At 39.9% G+C, this 21,396-nt stretch overlaps 1 protein-coding gene across 1 annotated transcript in view; it reads left to right on the forward strand.

Moving 5' to 3' along the window:
- Positions 1-21,396, forward strand: part of ryr3 (ryanodine receptor 3) — a gene marked incomplete at its 5' end in the record, with an annotated part of 112,208 nt that overhangs the window by 63,549 nt on the left and 27,263 nt on the right. The window contains 27 exon segments of the mRNA XM_080514075.1: positions 4,429-4,702; positions 4,840-4,954; positions 6,918-7,050; positions 8,250-8,353; positions 9,222-9,357; positions 10,429-10,612; positions 11,611-11,713; positions 12,069-12,189; positions 12,879-13,048; positions 13,339-13,559; positions 14,664-14,754; positions 15,015-15,155; positions 16,751-16,914; positions 17,039-17,117; positions 17,299-17,388; positions 17,804-17,947; positions 18,491-18,553; positions 18,622-18,697; positions 18,780-18,903; positions 19,095-19,210; positions 19,304-19,371; positions 19,462-19,583; positions 19,727-19,776; positions 19,867-19,927; positions 20,053-20,291; positions 20,566-20,647; positions 21,175-21,305. Of these exon segments, the coding sequence (XP_080370201.1) occupies positions 4,429-4,702; positions 4,840-4,954; positions 6,918-7,050; positions 8,250-8,353; positions 9,222-9,357; positions 10,429-10,612; positions 11,611-11,713; positions 12,069-12,189; positions 12,879-13,048; positions 13,339-13,559; positions 14,664-14,754; positions 15,015-15,155; positions 16,751-16,914; positions 17,039-17,117; positions 17,299-17,388; positions 17,804-17,947; positions 18,491-18,553; positions 18,622-18,697; positions 18,780-18,903; positions 19,095-19,210; positions 19,304-19,371; positions 19,462-19,583; positions 19,727-19,776; positions 19,867-19,927; positions 20,053-20,291; positions 20,566-20,647; positions 21,175-21,305 (3,402 nt within the window).

Below are 21,396 nucleotides of genomic sequence, written 5' to 3' on the forward strand. Positions count from 1 at the left end.
AATATGATGCAGATCATAATGAATTGTTACATTTTGCCATGTTAGCTTTATTTGATTGTATACTATTTATACCAAATTACTGCTGACATAATGTATTCTTTACCACATAACATGACGTTTAAATTCTCTGATCTCTGAATGATTTCAGGGAAACGCCTGTAGCATGGCTTAAACAGAATATATATTATTATTTTTATGTCAGCTGGGCACAAACATCAGCTGGCATTCATAAGGCTCGGACTCTCATTTAACACCTTCATTATTAAGCCCCTGAATGGCACTTTCGATTACATCCAGTGTAACGTTTGTGCCAAATCAAACATGTGGATCAAGATCAACTTGGAAATAACAGCTGAGAGATGATTTTAACATTATATGATGAGCTTTGCAGAGTAATGATTGCATGATTGTAATCAGTAGAAAAAGACAAAGAAAGGTATAAAAGGAATAAAGTAAAAGGGCCAAAAACAATAAAAACATTGTTCAAACAAGAAACAAGAGAGACATATTAAAGTACAAACCTTTATCTGTGTATTTCGGTGGAATCTCTGTTTCCCTGTTGTATATTCTCACACAGTATGTAGGGCATAAAATATTGAAGTGCTGTGTAATTTAACTTTTTTCAATTTCATTATTCAAATATATAATTTTTGCCTGGTTTCAAATGTTAGAAATACACTAATAGACAGACCAAGTCTGGAAGCTATTCATTTTAATGCCTCACTCCAGCCTCCCACACCCATCCTGCATTATTGAAACGTTTCATAAATGGACAGATGATGTTATTCAAGACGATTGTGATCGACCTGCATTACCTCTTCTACATCATATTCCCATTTACTTATGCAGACTGAATAACTTGCAGTCCTCTTCTTTTATTATATTATGGTGAACACTATACAATCTTTGTATACTCTTATTATCCATCCATCCATTTTCTATACTGCTGGACGTAATTCATGATGGCAGGGCACTGGACCTGATCCCAGTTGACTGTGTAAACACCAAGGACAGGTCACCAGTCCATTACCAGGAAAACACAGGGACTGAAGCCCATGTGGAATTTAGAGACTTGTTTGAGGGCTTGTTTTTGGCTAAGAGATGAAGCCAGAGTACGTGGAGAAAGTGCAGAGAAAACATGAATAATCCACACAGAACTGGATGAAAACTGGTGGTATTTTCACTGTGAAGCTCAAGTGGTCAGGACCACACCATTGCATGGCTGGAACTCCATTGTATGATGTTAAAAAATAAATATATATATGTAATAGCATTAAAAAACAACAGCTTTTTTGTACTTTTAACATTTTTAGGCTCTTATCCACACACTATATTATCAAATATATACTCAGTTCTAAACATTCTACTCAATCTACAGCAGGTTTATATTAGTTGTGAATTATAAGGTTGATGCTGTTAATATGCTATTGTACACAATCAATTCAAAAGTTGCGCACAAGTGTTTAATAGTTATTAATATCAGTTTCAAAATGTAATGGTGTGGGTAACACAGCCAGCTTAGTATTTACGTTCGAGCAGCCATGATGCAGAAACGTTTTAATAAATGATGCCAGTGCCGAAGGGGTGTGCTTGTGTGCAGACTAGTTTGTAAACAGGATTGTTTTCACATGAGATGTCTCCCTTGTGAGTCCACACTTTGAGACGATACCGAGCAGATGTGAATCTGTGAGACTTTCACCTTCAGGGCAGCTGGTTCCCTCACTCTCCTCCGCTCATTAGGATTCTGCTGGAGTCTGACCCTTTGTTTGCTACAGATGTTGATCTGTTTGGCTTAAACGCTCAAAGTTCAGCGATGGCTACAGAATAACAACAGTATCATTTAGAATAGTATAGCGTTCAGGCGAAGACATTTTCACCCATCACTACAGGACAGCGAGTTTCTTCATAGTGATGCATTATTACAATGTTACTTGTATATATGTACACGGCTGCAGGGTCTTGACAAAATAATAATTTGATCACTTTTCACCCAAATTATTTACTGATATATTTAAATGAACACAGAATAACCTAAAAGAGCCTATAAATTAGCACTAGGTTGCATCAAATGTACGGATGCAGTAAAACAAAGCACAAGAAGTGTTTCATCCAGTCAGAAATAAAACGTATAGGAGCACTGCAATGACGCATGTTGATGACTATCTTGCCTCTCAAAGAAAAGACCTGGGTTAGTTTGCTGGCTGACTCATTTCTTAATGGAGTTTACGTGTTCTCTCTGAGCCCATGTGGGTTTTCTCAGCTCAGGTTTTCTTCCATAGTCCAAACACATGCTTGTTAGGTTAATTGGTTACTCTCATTTGGCTGCATGTGATGAGCAGACAACAGGTTTATGGCAGGTGTTACTTTACTGGCCATTATTACATTATTACATTATTGACTGTTTCAAGGTGTCCTTGTGGTAAACAATCATATTTCGATTTTTCCCTCCCCTTTGAAAATACCTTGAGACCAACATTGGTGGTTTAATGGCAGTTGGGTCAAACCCTGAACCTTAAAGGCCATCGTTCTGCATGTTTTAGATATGCCCCCTCTTTGATTTGGCTTATTCTGTTTGCAAGCTGCTTATAGCTGAATAACTCTAAAACGATCAGTACAGTGGCCCTCAGGGATCATTCATCTTGGAGATCTGTGTGATTGCTCTGCCCCAAACACAGGAATACTTTACCAGTGATTCATGAAATCCGATAAAATAAAATAAAATATTTAATCTAAATTAAATAAAGAGCCAATGATAAGAAGGCAGGATTGAGATTATGTGATATTGTGTGTTAAAAGCAGTGGAAGGCGAGATTACATTTTTACAAGAGCTTAAGATGTGGTTTGGAAGAACAGACTTTTGAAAACAAACACGCCTCTCCTCAGCTGCAGTTTAATTGGTCTGTCCGTGCAAATCTATCTTGTTTGTTTTGTTGTGCTCCTGTGCATGTGAATTTAATGCTTAAGGCAGGCTCATGCTATCCTTCTTTTTAAATGAAAAAAACTTTTTCCAGGTACCTGGGGAACAGGGCCCATAGATTTATGTGTTCTCTGCACTCCTCAAAAACACGTTGAAAGTTTTTCCTCCAAAGTTTTGACTCCCTGTGGAGCGAAAAGTTTGACGGACGACAGGAGTCGGCTGAAACCTAACCTTTAACAACTCGGCTAACAGTGGAAAGTAAAAGGTTGAGGACAGTAATTATGATTTTATTGGCTTAAAATAGTCAGTATCTTCTATTTCTAACATTTTAGAGTCAATCATCCATCAATGCAATTCATCCATCTTTCAAAGTCATCAGTCAATCACGGGACAAAAACAGAGAGACGGACATATAGTCAAATATTTGAGCCACTAATGAACTTCAAATGCATGTTATTGGACTGAGGAAAATGGATTACACGCATAAAAAAAAAAAAATAAAAAAAACACAGACACGCAGCTTCACACAGAAAAACTCAATTTCTTGACCACTATACCACAAGGCTGCTCTCATTGAAATTAATAATTTGATAGATTTCCCATTGCACAAGAATGCTGTAAAAGTGTTTAATTTATGAACATATTTTAAAAAACAGCTTTATATTCACACTTATTCTAATCTTATACATGTTGCCACCACAAAAGTTATGATCCTTTGTTTTTTGTTTTCCTGTCTCACTGTCAAATTCTACATTTGAATAAAATGGTTCCTTTTATTTCTTCTTCTTTTTTTTTTAAAATAGCTTATTGCATATGTCCTACGACAAACACTCATATCCCACATCTAGTCGGGCACTAGTCAGTCATTGAATAAAGACAGTTTGCATCATGAAGTAAATTACTTATACAAATGGTATACATATTATTATTGTATTGTGAGCTGCTGAACACCTTGAATTTTCCATCTTGGGGCTGAATAATGTCTCTATTTGTCTCTTTGTGAGTCCCACTACTGTAAGGCTATAATAAACAAAAACCTTCACCCTCTTAAACACCTTCTGGTCATGTTGTATCAGGAAGTCCACCCTGTATAAAACTTGTGCAACATCAAATATGCAGACAATGTGATCTGCTGTGGACAAATTCCATACGAAGCAAATACAATCTGGAAATACAAAATGAGGCAGATGAAACGCTCCTTCTCACTCTTATGGGATGAATAGTCATAAATGATTCAAACAATAGGCAGACAGACAATGGCAAACAATAGTTAATAGTCAATAGAGTATTTATAGGCAGCACAGCAGCACATTCCTCGCTATGTGTGTTGCAACATTTTGCAGAATCTGTTCCTTCATTGCATCAGAAGCAATCACAGAGGAAGACATTGTTGAGTGTCGTTTAGCCATAGAAACACTATTAGCCCTTGGGAGTGCAGCAGGGTGGCAGTCACTTGACTGCCTCTTCACACTTTTGTTCACTTTGTGGATATTGAATTCTCTCTTTCTCAGCCAACCTGAAGGAGCTGATCTCCCAAACCATAACCAGCTGGGCTCAGGAGTCTCACATCCAGGACCCAGAGCTGGTTAGAGTGATGTTCAGCCTGCTGAGGAGGCAGTACGATGGCATCGGGGAGCTGCTCCGGGCCATGAAGAAATCCTACACCATCAGTGCGGCGTCCGTGCAGGATGCTATTAACCTGTTGGTGTCTCTGGGTCAAATCAGGTCTCTGCTGTCAGTGCGAATGGGCAAAGAGGAAGAGAAACTCATGATTGATGGACTTGGGTAAGAAAAAGTCTTCCTTCCAAGACAGTTCACAGCTCACAGCATATTCTGCAGTGTTATCACTGTGCAGTGTACTCCTTCGAAATATTAAAATGTACTATCCTCTGGCCTTCACAATATGTTTCTTGTACTTCTAGTGACATCATGAACAATAAAGTTTTCTACCAGCATCCTAACCTGATGAGAGTGCTGGGTATGCATGAAACGGTCATGGAGGTGATGGTCAACGTGTTGGGAGGAGACAAATCACAGGTACAATATTTTGTAACATTAACAACCACCAAACAGCAAAGTGTGGATGGGAAACAGTTGTAAAAATGGTTGTAAATCATTTTTGGGATTATCATGAGCTAATACCCCTAACTACAGATATTTGCGATGGTGAAAATGTTGAGTGGTTGGTAATGTTTGGAGACACATCAGCCACAGTGGCTGATGAGTACAAATGAGCCCTGAAGTTAAACAAATATCATTACTGTTACTTCCTAGAAAGGCAGTTGTACAGAGCTGTCTTATTGTATTGTGAGCCGACACTTATTAGTAGTTCAGCTGGAGTTACCTCACTTATGAGAAAATGGCTGCAAGACTTCATTAAGTAAACATATTGTTTGATTAATATCAACATGAAGCAAGGTTATTTTTGGGACAGGAAGGTGTCTATAATCTTGAATTTGAGCAGTTCCTCAAAGAAGAAGTGTCATCAATTAATGACTATGTGAACGGGTCGCAACGCGATAAATATCGATCAATCACAATCACACAGACGGTAGCAGGCAAGGCATTAAAAATTAAACTTCCATTTATTTAAGGCCAGAATTGCATCACGGCGACTGTGGATACAAGTTAATGCTAATGTTACCTACAGACTGGCTTCTTAACTGAATGACTAAGTTAGTTTGGGATTAATGAGGCTTTCCTTGTCCAGTGAACAGGAGTTTAGAATATAGAAACTGTTGAGATAACAATCGGACCAGTGAGTGAGAGGCAGCACCTTTACAACTTAATGAGTAATGAGCTCACAGAAGATAATCTGTGTTACTAATTTTATCATAGACATCAAATACTTGCAGGTCATTGACGTAGCAGAGTTATAGTGAGTTACTGTCCAGCACAGGTATAACCTACCGTTTCAACGACACCGTCAACAGTCAAATATTTGATCTAATCACTGATAAAATGTTCTTTTTATGGAAACTTTGAACTTTTATCCGTTTTTACTGCACTCAGGGTAGTACACTAAACTCATGGAAACAAATCCTACCCTCAGATGTTTGAGCCAGGAGAGACAACCTAATACCCAGAAAACCCACAGGGGTAATAGAGAGGGCAGTGGAGTGAACTAGGGTGTCTGGAGAGAGGTGAGAAGAGGCCACTCACACCTGGCCTTTTTCGGGCAGTGCTGACAGAAGCTGGAAGAGGTGGTTGTGATTTAATGCCGCTGTCAGTGCCAAGCGTGAATTGAACCTCAGACAGTCGGACCTCGGGGAGACATTCAGACCCTCATGACTGACTCTGGAGGTCTGATCACACAGTCTCGGACATGAATTCCAAGCCAGCTCGCTGCCACCCGATAGCTGTCCTTCACTTAGTGTGGCCATATAAAGAGGCACTGCCACAGCTTGTAAATGTGTATTAGGTTTATGTTATTTACTCTTTGATTAGCTCTGTGTTGTCTTTGTCGCAGCATGGTGCTGTATATGTCAGACCGAAATGTATTTGGGTCGGGGATTTGCAGCTTGTGGAATTTACCACCCAATCAAACGGGCTGATTTAGGAACTATGGTCAGGATATTTTGTTATCACAATATAAGTTTAAGACTCAGGCTTTAATTAAATAATAATTGTTTTTTGAAAACCATGGTAACTTTGAAGTTGGAACCATTTTGCATGATTAAATATTCAAAAGATGTCTCATTAACTTGATGGATGTGATTGACTGTGCAATGCATTGACCCTAATTATAATTTTCTGGAAGTAAGGTGTGGATTTCACTCCTTCTGGTGGCCACTCATTTCTTTGGCTTTTATTTCTGTTGTGGAGAAAATGTAATGCCATTAAAGGCTAACGAATTAAATATATTGTATTATATTGAATGAATTATATTATAATCTCTGTGGACGAATGATGGATATTAATTTAATTTTTCTAGTTAAAAGCAGGAGAAAACAATGCTCACGTACATGCAATGGTTGTGTTTTTATTCCTCGCTCCACAGGAGATTGCTTTCCCCAAGATGGTGGCCAGCTGCTGTCGTTTCTTGTGCTACTTCTGTCGCATTAGTCGCCAGAACCAGAAAGCCATGTTTGACCACCTGAGCTACCTGCTGGAGAACAGCAGTGTCGGTTTGGGTAAGTTGAGTAAAGATGGTCTCGTCACCTCGTAGCTTCTTTATTTTGTTACTATTGAATAGAGACAGATCCAGAATACGATAAAAATAAATAAATAAATAAATAAAAGTGTAGTTGAACAAAAAGAGTCGCTGGTACCATGACAGCCAGAAATTGATGTGACGTTTGCCACCTTCTTGCAACTTACAAAATGCCTTTTTCCTCTAAAAACTATACTAAATGTCTAACAAAGTAGGTCGTTACCACTTGCTGGAAGACATTTTAAGCTAATTAAAGTACGGATTTGGGCTCATCAAACTACATTATGACAACAGTAACAGGCTCTAATTCAGAATGCCAAGATATCAAGTTGAGAGTGAAAGGGGCAGAGGAGGTGTCAGCTGATAGTGTGAGAAGAATGGCCGTGAGGGTGGGAGCAAAACGATAGGACGGGGAGGGGGGGCAGGTCTGATGAGTCACTGGACTCTGCGTGATGGTGTAAACTCACACACCTGCCTATGAAACAGGAGAGCTACACATGGTCACGAGAGAACAGATGAGTGCAAACATGACGCATTTGTTTATTTATAAATCACACGCATTAGGAGATTTGAGACTTTTGTTGCTTTGAGTACAAATTGCTCCAAATGAAGACTTTGTCTTCTTGAACGACAGTTACCACATTGATTTATCCTAATTGCTCTGCAACAGTGAGCACAATTATTCTGAGCGAGGATGCCCAGTGGGGAATCTACATTTTATTTTTTATTTTTTAATAAGCGTCATCAGATTACGACTTCAGCTTTTGCCGTGGCACCATTTCTGATGAATTGCTTGTAGAAGGCACATTAGTATAAACACATGTTTATTGCAGCCAAGTCAAAGATGAGTGTTTACTTTTATGATGTGTTTTGCTTTATCTGAATGGTTCCTTAAAGTTATCTTTTGTTTGTTTGCCAGATGTGGTTTTGTACTTTTCTAAAAAGAAATGCTGCTTTACTATGCCTGCGGGGGAAAAAAAAAACCATTTAATGTTCTTCTGTGAGGAATCTTTAATGGTTACAGAGTGAAAGGGTTGAGTCAGGCTGGTTTATAAAGTACCTCAGGGTTCTGAGCTGCACAAGCTGAAATGCAGAATCACAGGATAGATGTGATAAGTAGATATACTGCCCCCTGTTGTTTATTCCAGAACTTGACGTAGCGTTTGCTTTTCTGTTTAGCCTCTGAAGCAATGCGAGGCTCCACGCCGCTGGATGTCGCAGCTTCTTCAGTGATGGACAACAACGGCCTGGCTCTGGCCCTGGAGGAGCCTGATCTGGAAAAGGTTTGAAATTAGTCTTACTTTTTCCTCTTAAAAAAAAAAAAAAAAAAAAAATGCAGATACAGTCTCAACGTATTTTAAATAAATGTCTGACTACATGGTTAATAATCATAGTCCATTAGTTATTCCAACTGAAAAAAAAACTCTCACAATGTCAAACATTTGATTCTATTTAAATTGAATAAAGTTACATGAGGACACATTGACAAGTGTTTACTCCATAATATGAGAAAGCGAAAGGCTTAGAGATATTTATAGTTACCGTATGCCGAATATGCAAGTGAAAACTAAAACATCTTTAAAGAAAACCTGTTATGTTCTTATTATTTATGAACATTCAGTGTGAAAGGAAATCATCAACTATTTAATACTGTTTCAGAAAGTCACTGGGAATGAAATTCTACTTGTTTGGTTTAAGAACTTGTTAAGAGACAACAACAAGAATAAGCGTCAACAAAATCGCCAATATAAGCAACAAACATGCTGACTGCAATAGACGGGTCTTATGAAAGTAAACAAACACAGTTTACTGTGGACAAAGACTGACGTTGATTACTTATAGACTCTCATGTTCCGCAGTGGAGCTGCGCTAACCTTTAAAAAGCAATATTCACAACACAGATAACATGTTACGTCTTGGTAAAACATCACAACTGACTTACAGTGGGGGTAAGTCTGAAACAGAAATAGAAACCTGCCAGCCAAGTTTTATCTATAAGAGTAAAAGAAAAAAAGAAGACTTGTAACAGCCGAATGAGCAAACTCAGCAGCTGCCTTGAAGTTGTCACTGCTTCTGACAGCGAGAGGCAAAAAGACAGAGTGAGCTATTATAGTGCCCGCCAGGGAAACCGTATTGTTTGTGTGTGTGCAGGTGGTGATGTATCTGGCAGGCTGCGGTCTTCAGAGCTGCGCCATCCTGGTCGCTAAAGGTTACCCAGACCTGGGCTGGAACCCTATCGAGGGGGAGCGCTACCTGTCCTTCCTGAGGTTCGCCGTCTTCTGTAACGGTGAGTTTTAGTCCGTCGCTCCTCTGGCTGAGCTCATGCTGCACACGCAACTTCTAAAGGAGCAGCTTCCAAACAGAGAAAGCTGTAAGGTCGAACTTTTTCTTGTTTTGTTCAAGGCATTGGAAATGGATTCTGCAAACAGACGTCATGAATTCCTGGAAATTACATATGCAACAATCTTTTGTGTACATACATACAGAAACATAGTCGTATACAAATGACAATGTTTATAACAGATATGTTCATTAATGAGTTCATTGAAGTATCACTATATCATCTGTCTATATATCTATACATTGTTTTTTTTTATTTTGGATAGGATTAAGTTTTATATTAAAGTATTTGTACATGGTCTTGTGTAAATTATGTTTAACCATTATATTAAAAGAAATGCCTTTGCTGGTATTGGAAAGGTAAAACTCCAATACATATAAAGACACAGGCAAATAGAAAGAATTTATTCATTCATCACATATCTACAATACTCTCTCAACACGGCTCAGCAACATCAAATACAAACACTAGGAACATGCATCTGTCAAAAGAAATGCACAATGTATGATTTTTTTCCCAGGGAGATGTCACATAAGGAATTTAGGGTTTTCTTGTCCATTTCGTTCAGGGACCAGTTGAACTTGTCTTTTTCTCATTTCGTATCTTCTGATCACTGAGTTGTACAGCTCAGTATGGTCATAATGTATCAAATGTGATACATAATAGGTTTAAATTAATGTAGTGTGCAGATATGCATTAAGGGGTTTTATGAGTGATTTTGTTATTGCAGGAGGATTGGGAAATAAAAAAAAGATTTCCTGAAAAAGAATATTTGCCAGGGCAGTGTGCCCGGGGAAGGTGCTGAGTCCACAAGACAAAAATAAAAGCTTCCCAAGTGGGAATGTTAGTCAGCTTTTCCCTGATTATTAAAAAAAAAATAAAAGTAATAGTTCTTCAGCAATCTGGTGACTGTAGTTCGGCATTGCGCTGAGTCAGAATTTTCCTTTTGAGAATAACTTTTTGCTCCTCGAATGTGTGAGAAAGTTTGATGCAACGTTGCGCTCTGCTGTGCACCAGGTGAGAGCGTGGAGGAAAACGCCAATGTGGTGGTGAAGCTGCTGATCAGACGTCCCGAGTGCTTCGGCCCCGCCCTGAGGGGGGAGGGTGGTCAGGGTCTGCTGGCTGCCATGAAAGAAGCCATCAAGATCTCTGAGGATCCTGCCCTTGACTTACCAAAGATCCCTGAAGGAGTGACGACTGGGTAAAAAAAAACCCACAATGGCTGCCGACATAATTATACTATGGAAACACTTCTGAATCAGACTTTTAATCACCACCAGACATTAAAACCTCATTCAGATGATTGAAGGCAGTCAGCAGTGATTAAGCCAGCCATTATGTGTCTTTTGTGTGAATTGTTACATTTAATTAGATCTCTGAGCTTTGCTAAACCAGCATATTTCAAGTTGTTTTACTCTTTAATTGAGACGTATCAGTATAATTTGATATATAGTTCACTCACATTACTGGAAAGAGATTCGAGTTTATTGTATTGTGCAGCATGAGAGGAGGGAGAAGTTATTGCTCTGTTTGGCTGTGGAGTTTCATTAACTGATTGAACTAAAAGCTTTCCTATCATTAGTGGAAAATCAACATGGACTGCATTTACTTACATTTAGCCTCCATGCCACATTACATTGGTTAGCTAAGATTTACGATACATTTTAAGATTAAAAGCAGAGGATTGTGTTGGGCTTATTTATTTATTTATCTTGTCATTGCGTACACAAAAAATGCTTCATCTTGAAAATTTGAACGGACATAAAAAGGTACATTGTTGAGTTCCAGTGCAATTCTAGATAAATGAGTATTTAAAACTTTACTGCAACATATGGACATTATATGTATGTCAAGGTCGAGATTTAGTCAAAAGCTTTGTGTCTGATTGTCGAGCCCGTTTCACTCTGTCTACCCGCATCAGTATGCAAAGGCTGTAACCCACTGGCTGCATTTCAATGCTGGACAGTATTATTGCCTGAAGTAAAGAGAAGAATTTGGAAGCAGGTCAGGATCAATATGTAAAATGTCGTCTCGCCTGTAAGCAGTTCATGCTCTGTGCCAAAACACTGTTATAAATGCTCACATCTGTTTCCCATCTCGCTCTCAAACTACAGAATTCAATCTCCTCCCTCCTGGAAGGTTTGCTGCATTCGAGGCAATTGTTTGTTGTAATTACAGAGGGGTATTTGTGTGTTTCAGGTCGGGCGATGAGGAAGGGGAAGTTATTCATATGGGCAATGCCATCATGTCCTTCTACTCGGCCCTTATCGACCTGCTGGGACGCTGTGCTCCTGAGATGCATGTGAGGCTCAAAACATCAACCTAACATCAAACATCAACATCTAGATATTGACATTCACTCTGAAAGTAATATATAATCTTTAATGTTATAAAGCTGATAAAACTTTCCAATAATGTAATGAAATAGTAACAGAGTTTTTAACAGCCAGAATAGAGAGTGTTGAATGAATGAGTGTGATGACTTTTTTTGTCTAAATTCTACCCCTTAATAATGCAACAACTTCTTAGAATAATGGCAAAATGTCATTTAGACAATGGCTCAGCTTTACACTTAATTCCCACCTTAAATTGATCATATTATACTTGCTTGTGAACTTAATTATGAACGTATTTCTCATTCTTCGCTTTCGTTGCAGCTTATCAATGCAGGTAAAGGCGAGGCGCTGCGCATCAGGGCCATCCTGCGCTCTTTGGTTCCCACCACAGACCTGGTTGGCGTCATCAGCATCCCCCTCAAAATGCCGGCTGTTAATAAAGGTACGCCAACCTTCGTTTAGTCGCCATTAGGTTTAGTTGTTTCCAGATTAAACACAGCAACAAGCAAGTGAAATGCCACAAATATCAGATTAACATAAAGGGAGCAGATACTTGTGAATGTAGCCAAAAATGAAAGAAAAATAGAGTCGGCTTTAGATTTTTAAGCTACAGCAACACACACGTCTGGAAAAAATATTAACAAAAACTGTGAAGTTGTACTGTACATTCAAGCACAACATACAGTATATCATATTACAGCTCTGGCTGCTTCATGCTGACCCATCAGCCTGCATCACTTTACTGCTGGGAACAAAGAATAGTAATAGGATTTGTCAGGTAAAGTGTGTACGTTACTCCGACAGATCAAGAAAAATAATTTCACATCTCTGCACAGTGGCAGTCGTCTCTGCTCAGCTTGTGGAGGTAAATCACTGTGAGTGGCTGCAGAAAGCATCATCCCAGAGTAATGCTTGCTGCTCTCACTTCGTCTCTCTGCCGTGGAGGACAAATCACATCCACATGTTTTCATACAGCTCCAGTTTGTGATTTACAAGACAAATGTGTCCTTCATTTTTCTAGAACAAAATAATTAAAATAAACTCGTTATTTATTTGGGTGTATGTTTTTACATCTTTCATATCCGTATACACAGCCTTCGTCTCTGATCTTTAAATGTGTTTAACGTGCAGACGGGACAGTGACAGAGCCCGACATGTCCGCATGCTTCTGTCCGGACCACAAGGCTCCCATGGTGCTCTTCCTGGATAGAGTGTATGGCATCGAGGACCAGAGTTTCCTGCTCCAGATGTTGGAGGTCGGCTTCCTGCCTGACCTCCGAGCCTCGGCGTCTCTGGACACAGTGAGTCCCAAAGCCCTTTAATCACACTCCCATTCTGTCACTTAGTATTTGCCAAATGGTTTGTTTTATTATGTTGTTACACACAGGTATGTCAGGTTTATAGTAAGCTGAACAAATGGATGGTAGATCATCGGGTGGGTGGGATATGGGGCTCCTGGGGGTGGGAGGCTGGCTGTCAACTTTCCTTCTTTCGTACAGTCACTGCGGAGAAGCCAGCAATATTTGAAGCTTTGTGTTGTGAACGCCGTGCGGCACCTTCCGTCAGCCGTGTCCTGTCGTCTGCCTCACAGGAAGCGCTGAGCACCACGGAGACGGCGCTGGCCATGAACCGCTACATTGGCTCGGCGCTGCTGCCTCAGCTGACCCGCTGCGCTGCTCTCTTCGCCAACACCGAGCACTACGCGCAGCTGGTGGACTCCACGCTGCAGACCATCTACCGCCTCTCCAAGGGCCGCTCGCTCACCAAAGCTCAAAGAGACGCCATCGAGGAGTGTCTGCTGGCGATCTGCAAGTAAGTCCTGCTTTTCCTCGGCTGAGCGAAGCTGAGTCGGTGGTTTTCAGGTAGTCCTGCCGTGAAGTGCTTTATTTTAATCCTGTACATGGTGAACAGCCAATATGTGCACGTGAGTGATGTGTAAAGTTCTGTTCTGTGCCTGAAAATGGCTTCAAATCTTTTCTGCAGTCGAGGAAAACAAACTCTCGTACAGCCGGTGTTTGTCTCATATGAGATTAAAGAAGAACAATGGCTGCTGACCGCATGTTGTGGCCTCCACAGACCTCTGCTCTCCACATAATAAAGTCTGTGTGGGTTTACATAAAGAGGCCGAAGGATCTGAACTCCATCTGCAAAAACAATCTCCCTTCAAGTTCCTTCAAATACATTGTGCTCAGAAGAGCTGATGCTGCTTTGCTCTAATTATGCCACTCCTGCTAATTCACTTTCCAATTTGCATTAAGTGATGAACTCTTGACAAATTATATTTTAAAGTGTTCCAGCCGCCATCCACCAACACACATGCACGGCCTAAAAGTTTTGTATAGCACTGTGAAATATATAAAGGCATTGACAAAATGGACAGTCTTATTCTTGATTCAAAAGTACACTCTTAAGACCTGCATGATCCCATCGTGTATATGAAGCTTTTTCTTATTGCACCATGTATTTATTTCAAATTTGATTTGTAAATACCCAAAGTCACCAGTCTCATAAATCTTATGATTCAAACAAAACACCCATATTTTTGTCTTTCATTTGCATTTAAAGAGAAAACATGACAGCTTATGATATTTATACGTTTTTGGAACCTAATCTCCAAAATCACCTTCACCCTTTTTTAATCAGAGGTGGCATTGGTGAGATCAGCTGTGGCATTTTTCAATACAAATAGTATCGTCATAATTTGCTATTTATTGCTCTCTTTAATATAGTTTGATACTGACTGACCCTGAATTGTCAAATAATCAAAGTCACATCATGAAAACTTTCCTCTCAATGTCAGATCTTGCATCTCTCTTTTTTTATGTGAGAAATTTGATTTAATTATTTTCTTCACTTAAATGTACTTTTGCTGTTTTCAATTTTTGTCTGATGGAAGAAAATCTAATTATCCGACAGGCACCTGCGTCCCTCTATGATGCAGCAACTGCTCAGAAGGCTGGTGTTTGATGTTCCCATGCTCACCGAATACTGCAAAATACCTCTCCAGGTGAGTCATGCCTCTATAATATATTACATTTATTAGTTAAAAGATTTATGGGCTCATTACCACAGTCGGTCTTGGTCCATCACCCTTTAAACCATTTTAAGATCTGCTTCAAAACTTCGCCATTATGTATTACAACCACTCTCAGTGCAGTGCAGCTACAGTGTAACTTTGATTTCATAGAAATGTCATTTCCATCTATCACTACAGGGCGATAATGTTTCGTGAATTTGAACCAGAATCTTTTTTTCTGTCATCTGCAGCTGCTCATCAACCACTACGAGCAGAACTGGAAGTACTACTGTCTGCCGTCTGGAATGGGCAGCTTTGGGACAGCCTCCGAGGAGGAGCTCCTTCTCACCAAGAAACTCTTCTGGGGAATCTTTGACTCGCTTTCTCAGAAGGTAAAACAAGAATCAAAGCTAAGACAGTGTGCCTAATGCACCAAAAGTTAATGATAACTTAAGATAGTGGGGACCAGAGGGCCTTGGAGCCATTGCATGTGGGCACAGCTCAGGGATGTGTTGACTGATGTGGCGTTATGAGGGGATTCACTCTGATTACACAGATGTTTTGTTTCACAATGAGTCCAGTTTAATTTTGCAAAGATAATGTTCTGGTTTAGTGTTATTTCTCCTCTTTCAGAGTGCTGCTCATGTTTTAGGAGCTATTGTGGTATTAGTGTCCCCTTGTCTCAAACATTTATTAAAGAGAGGTGCAATGAATTGTGAATGTAAAAAGTAGTATGCGTATGTATAGGTGTGAGGCCCTGAAGATTTCTAAAAGGCAGGTCTGGAAAACAAAGTATGGGAACTACTAACTTAATGTACTGCACTTAATACTAACTAATATATAGGTGAGTGATTGCTTAAAAAAGCAGATAAGAGATGGGTTTTAATACACCTTCTGTGTATATTTTGAGAAGAAATCATGAGGAAAATGGAAAATAAGCACAGTAAGACTGATATTTTCTCAAATAAAACACACACACCAAACATTACCGGTTTGACAGTTAACTCACACTCATCAGGACCTTATATTTCTATCGCTGTTACCAATGATAGGAAGTTTGACTCCCTAATTTGTGTGAAATTAAAATGTAATACACTTCAGAAGATATTTCACAGTGTTATAATCTAAGGAGGAAATGACTTTTCTTCTGAATTTAGTGGTTAGTGCGGTGGTAATGGCAATTCATTACATATAAAACCCCTCCTCTACACATTACAACTGGTGGTCTGAAGAAGAAATCCACTTTTTACCTTTTTGTCACACCTGTTCATTAATAACTATTTAAGTGACTATTTCATGAAACTGAGCAAGAATCTTGTGCGAAGCTGTCATCAAAGTAAAAAGTGTTTACTTTGAAGAACCTAATTTAAAAGCACATTTGTTTTAATAATAATTCTGTGTTCATTCATGATGTGATACGTCTGTATTAATCTACAGTGTGTCTTTGAATACAAAGGTGTGCTGAAACTGATACTGTATTAGATGTGATTACTTTGTGGGTATTTTCTACTCTGCTAATGAAGTAACTTCACTCACGATGAGAAAGGGAGGAATTTTTTTCATCCGAAGAGCACTTCCCCAATGTCTCTCTTTGTTTGACAGTAAGCATAAGAGCCTCCAGATATTTGCTCTGATAAAACCTTTTGATGTATGGTGCTGATTTGGTTTTTATTTTGTTTTGAGAAAGTCTGGGGTTCTCCACACTCTAGTGTGGCTCTCCTGAGAGAAACACTCCTGGTGGGCAGAGGCAGTGAAGTGGAAGCTCAGCGAAGTGCATGTGAGCCCAAACAGATGAATGATTTATCAGTGTGTGACAGGCCGTGACTCGCTGCAGCCTTTCCCGAACTCCTCTCCTTCATGTTCAGCCCTTTTTCGATCATTTCACTGCTTTGCTCTCTCTTAAGTCGAAGAAGACGTCGCTTTAAAAATGCACAAAGTGGTTTGAGAACCAGTTTGTGACCTCCTCTGTGCCGTTTCTTTGTTGTAGAAGTATGATGCTGAACTTTTCAAAATGGCAAAATCATGCCTGTGCGCCATCGCTGGAGCCCTGCCCCCCGACTTTGTGGATGCCAGTTTAGGGGCGACTCTGGAGAAACAAGCGTCGGTGGATGCACAGGGGAACTTTGACCCCAGACCTATCAACACTGCCAAGTAGGTGCTCTGTTGGAAAACCATATAGAATTGACATTTACCTTCAATAAATGCTTGTTTTTACCATCCCAATATGCAAGTCAAATAGATTTCTGAACATCTGAACATGATTTCTACTTTCTAGTATCTCTCTTCCTGAAAAACTTGAGTACATTGCCAACAAATATGCAGAGCATTCCCATGACAAATGGTCCTCGGAGAAGGTCAGTCCCCCACGACTGCCTGACGTTTGAGTTTTTTTTTTCAATTTATGTAGGCACACAGCCTGGTCAGCACAGAAATGCAAAGAAAGGCTGACTTCAATTATAGTGTGTATTTGTAGTTGTTATGTTCTGGTGCAATAAAATGCAATACATTACATTGTCTGTGAAACTGTTGTTGCAGATGTCAGCAGGTTGGAAATATGGGGACAGCGTGGATGAGCAAGCCAAAAGCCATTCGTTACTGAAGCCATACAAAGCTCTCAGTGAGAAGGTAAAGGCACAGCGGGCTGCTGCCTGCGGGGCTGTGCACAAACTGATGGTTTAATATTGTTGCAGGAAGATGAATGTTTTTGTTCAAAACTGATTTTTTTTATTTTTATTTTTTATTCAGACATCTTTATTTTGAAAAAGACCAAAAAAATGACATTATTGACATCATTGTGTAAAGAGAGTATGATGAATCAACAATACACGCATACATTTGATAGACAAATTATAAAAACAGAAAGATAACATTACATAACAGTACAAGTGGCGGCATATAAGTCACAGTAATGTGACGAGTTTTAATGTTTACTTATAATAAAGAAACCATTACTAAAACTACAGATATAACTTGTACAATCACCCAGCTGGTGCAAATAGTTTGTGGAATAAACATAACTTGTTTGCTTGTCAATCTTCAGGAGAGAGAAACTTACCGCTGGCCAGTGAAAGAGTCACTGAAGAGCATGTTGGCAATGGGCTGGAACATTGAGAGGACCAAAGAGGGAGAAGCCTTGTTCCAGCAACGAGAGACTGAAAAGCAGCGCAAGATCTCCGAGTCTCAGGTGGCCTCTCTATTCACATTACGATTCCCATATTTCACACCATTAATAGTCATGGTTGTGGTCTCTAACGCTCCTCCGAGCGATTCTAATTGACCACATTAACTTTGTGAAGTTGTCAGTCTTTAGTGCCGTGACTCGCACTCTGTTCAAAAGATAATTAATATTAGATGGTACAGTTTAAAAAAAGGAAATGGGAGGACTACCTTCATGTCATGCAAGAATAACACACACTGACAAAGCTAATGACTTACATAAATAATGGTCTCACTTTAATGTCTTTCATTAGTCATAAAGAGTGCAGTGTTTTATCCTGCAGCTTGACTTAAGAAGGATAGTTCAATGCTTTTTTTCCCCACCTTGACCTACTAAGAAGACCGACTGTCATGAAAGTCCGGTCATGCTGCTGCGTTTTCACTCACAATGAAATGAAAACATGGTCTCTCCAACATCATCCATCTTTAGGTGTCGCTTACAATGTTTAACTATGAAAACATAAATCGTTTTCATTTTTTGTGTTTGCACTCTCTCTTCCTGAATCTGCAGGTTAATGGATTCAGTCCTGCTCCCATGGACCTGCACAATGTCACTTTGTCAAGAGAGTTGCAGGTCAGTTTTAATTTCACTTTTATACAAATTAGAGGAAAGTAATCCGACACAATGTAATCTATCTGCAGGGCATGGTGGAAGTGGTTGCAGAAAATTACCACAACATTTGGGCCAAGAAAAAGAAAAGCGAACTTGCGAGTAAAGGTGCGCGGCATGAAATTCTGCAGTTTGAAAAGTCTTGGTTTGGTTCAAAGTGAATGTGACTCGATTTCATTGAACCGGGCAGGAGGAGGGACCCACCCGCTGCTGGTTCCCTATGACACCTTGACTGCTAAAGAGAAGTACAGAGACCGAGAGAAAGCCCAGGAGCTCTTCAAATTCCTGCAGATTAGCGGCTATGCCATTACAAGGTCAGCCTCCTGTCACTCACTGTTGTTTTTCTCTTTTTAAAGTCAAAAGTGGTTTGAAAATCATTCTTTACATCAAAAGAACTTTTTGTCTTTTAACTGACTTTCAAATAAAACTCACTTCTTGGCTCAAATCTGAGTCGTTCAAATGAAGTAAAGCTTCTGTTAAGGTTGTGGATGTTTCTGTCCCACAGAGGTCTGAAGGACATGGAGCAGGACTCGTCTTCCATGGAGAAGCGATTTTCATTCAAGTTCCTCAAGCGGCTGCTGAAGTATGTCGACTCCGCTCAGGAGTTCATCGCTCATCTTGGTGAGTGTCTCGCCCCCAATGGGCACATACGCTGGAGCGTCCCTTTTGCGAGCTGGTTTTAATTGTGCTTATCATTTCTTTTTCTCGCTCCAGAGGCGATGGCCACCAGCGGGAAGACGGACAAATCGCCGCACGACCAGGAGATCAAGTTCTTTGCTAAGGTGGAGGACATTTTCCCAAAAGTTGCACGGGGCTTTTGTTGAGGTTTTTATTTTAAAATTTTTTTTTTTTAATTACTTCCTCTTCTCCAGGTGCTGCTTCCTCTGACTGATCAGACTTTTAAGAACCATTGCCTGTACTTCTTGTCCACGCCCAGTAAAAACCTGAGCAGCTCCGGTTGTGCCTCCAGCAAAGAGAAGGAGATGGTCACCAGGTATTGTGTGAAGCCAACACATACCCTTTGTAAAGTTTCTTTACTTTGTACCTCACTCCCTCGCTTTAAACTGCCGGAGCATATTTTCGCAAAACCTGCTCGGCTTTCCTTCACTTCCGTCTTCACCGCCTTTCCTTTTTCAGCCTGTTCTGTAAGCTGGCAGCTCTTGTCAGACACAGGATTTCTCTCTTTGGTAAGAGAATCTATGCCTCTGTTCTCATGCTTGTGTTTCTCTTTGCTTTAAATCCTTTTCCATGATTACAGTCGATGTGTCTTGTCACAGGAAGTGATTCAGCGATGATGGTGAGCTGTTTGGACATCCTCACTCACTCACTGGACACCAGGTAAATACACATGTTCTGTAAAAATGTTTCTTGAATAGACAAATTTGACTTCAAAAGTGTCCATAAATCATATAACTAGCCAGTTTTCTGCATTCTAGCCTTTTGATTTCCTACTTTTCCCCCAGAACAGTGATGAAGTCCGGCTCAGAGCTGGTGAAAGCCGGCTTCAGGACTTTCTTCGAGAATGCAGCGGAGGACCTGGAGAAGCTGCTGGAGATGTTGAAACTGGGGAAGTTCCTCCAGTCTCGAGCTCAGATGAAGAGTGTCAGTCAGAGCATCAACTATGTGACTGTGGCTCTGCTTCCTATCCTCACTGCCCTTTTCGAACACATCAAAGCGCAGGATTTTGGAGTCGACCTGCTGTGTAAGTCCGTTTCACACCCGGCACTCTCCAGTTTCTGCTGGGTTTGTTTTCCTTTGTAAATACAACACAGTCCATTGCACATCTTTTAGATGGACTTTCTATTTACATCTTAAATATTTATTCAGTTCCTACATTTAAACAGTACACATGTAGTAAATATCACAGAGTTTTCCCTGATAATTAATGATTACATTTTGATGCATACTTCTGTTTCATGTTCATTTTTACATTTGTCTATGTAGGATTGATGATGATATTTGAAAATCACTTTCAGTGAATGACGTACAGCTCTCCTGCTACCGAATCCTGATGTGTTTCTACTCCCTGGGAACGGGAAAGAACGTCTTTGTGGAGAGGTAGGAAGCCAGCTTTTTTTTTTTTCCAAGAGGGGTGTGAAATAGCAGCAGTTCACTGCTTTGCGCTTGTCACAGTTGATTTTGATAAGGTTAAACTTTTTTATAGAATAATTTTTGCTGATACTCTCGTAAAAGCTTTGCAAGGATTTGAATATGATGGATTTAAAAATGTTTTTTTTTTTTAAACAATTAAATTGTATCTTAAATAAATTGTGGTGTTCAAAAAAAGGATTTTAACATTGTCAGAAAGTGTTGCTCACCTTCAGCTGACTCATTCTGTAAAATAATTAATGCAACAAGGTTGACTACAACTTTACCTTGCAAACAGCCCTAATTTATCTTAGTGTCATCTTGCAGCGCTGTGCAAAAAAGAGGATGAATTTTCAAGGACTGTCCCCACACTAACTCCAAAAGAATTTATGTTTGCAAGCACCCAAAAATAAAGAACCTTTTCCCAAAAGTACTGTGCTTTATGGGTTGTTTTTTTTTCTCACTGGATAATCTAACAATTTACATGTCGTAAACAGACATCTGCCAGCTTTTGGGGAGAGCTTGTCAACACTTGTGGGGGCCATGCCAGTGGCGTTCCTCGAGCCTCATCTAAACGCCCACAACCCACTGTCAGTCTTCAACACCAAGACTCCCAGAGAACGGGCCAGTGAGCGTTCATCCTCCTTCACCGCAACATGTTCTACGTCCTTTCCAGTTTGATGTAATCATTCACGGTGACTGACGTTTCTCCCTCCCAG

The sequence above is a fragment of the Blennius ocellaris genome, assembly GCF_963422515.1.
Source record: "Blennius ocellaris genome assembly, chromosome: 18".
NCBI lineage: Eukaryota > Metazoa > Chordata > Actinopteri > Blenniiformes > Blenniidae > Blennius > Blennius ocellaris.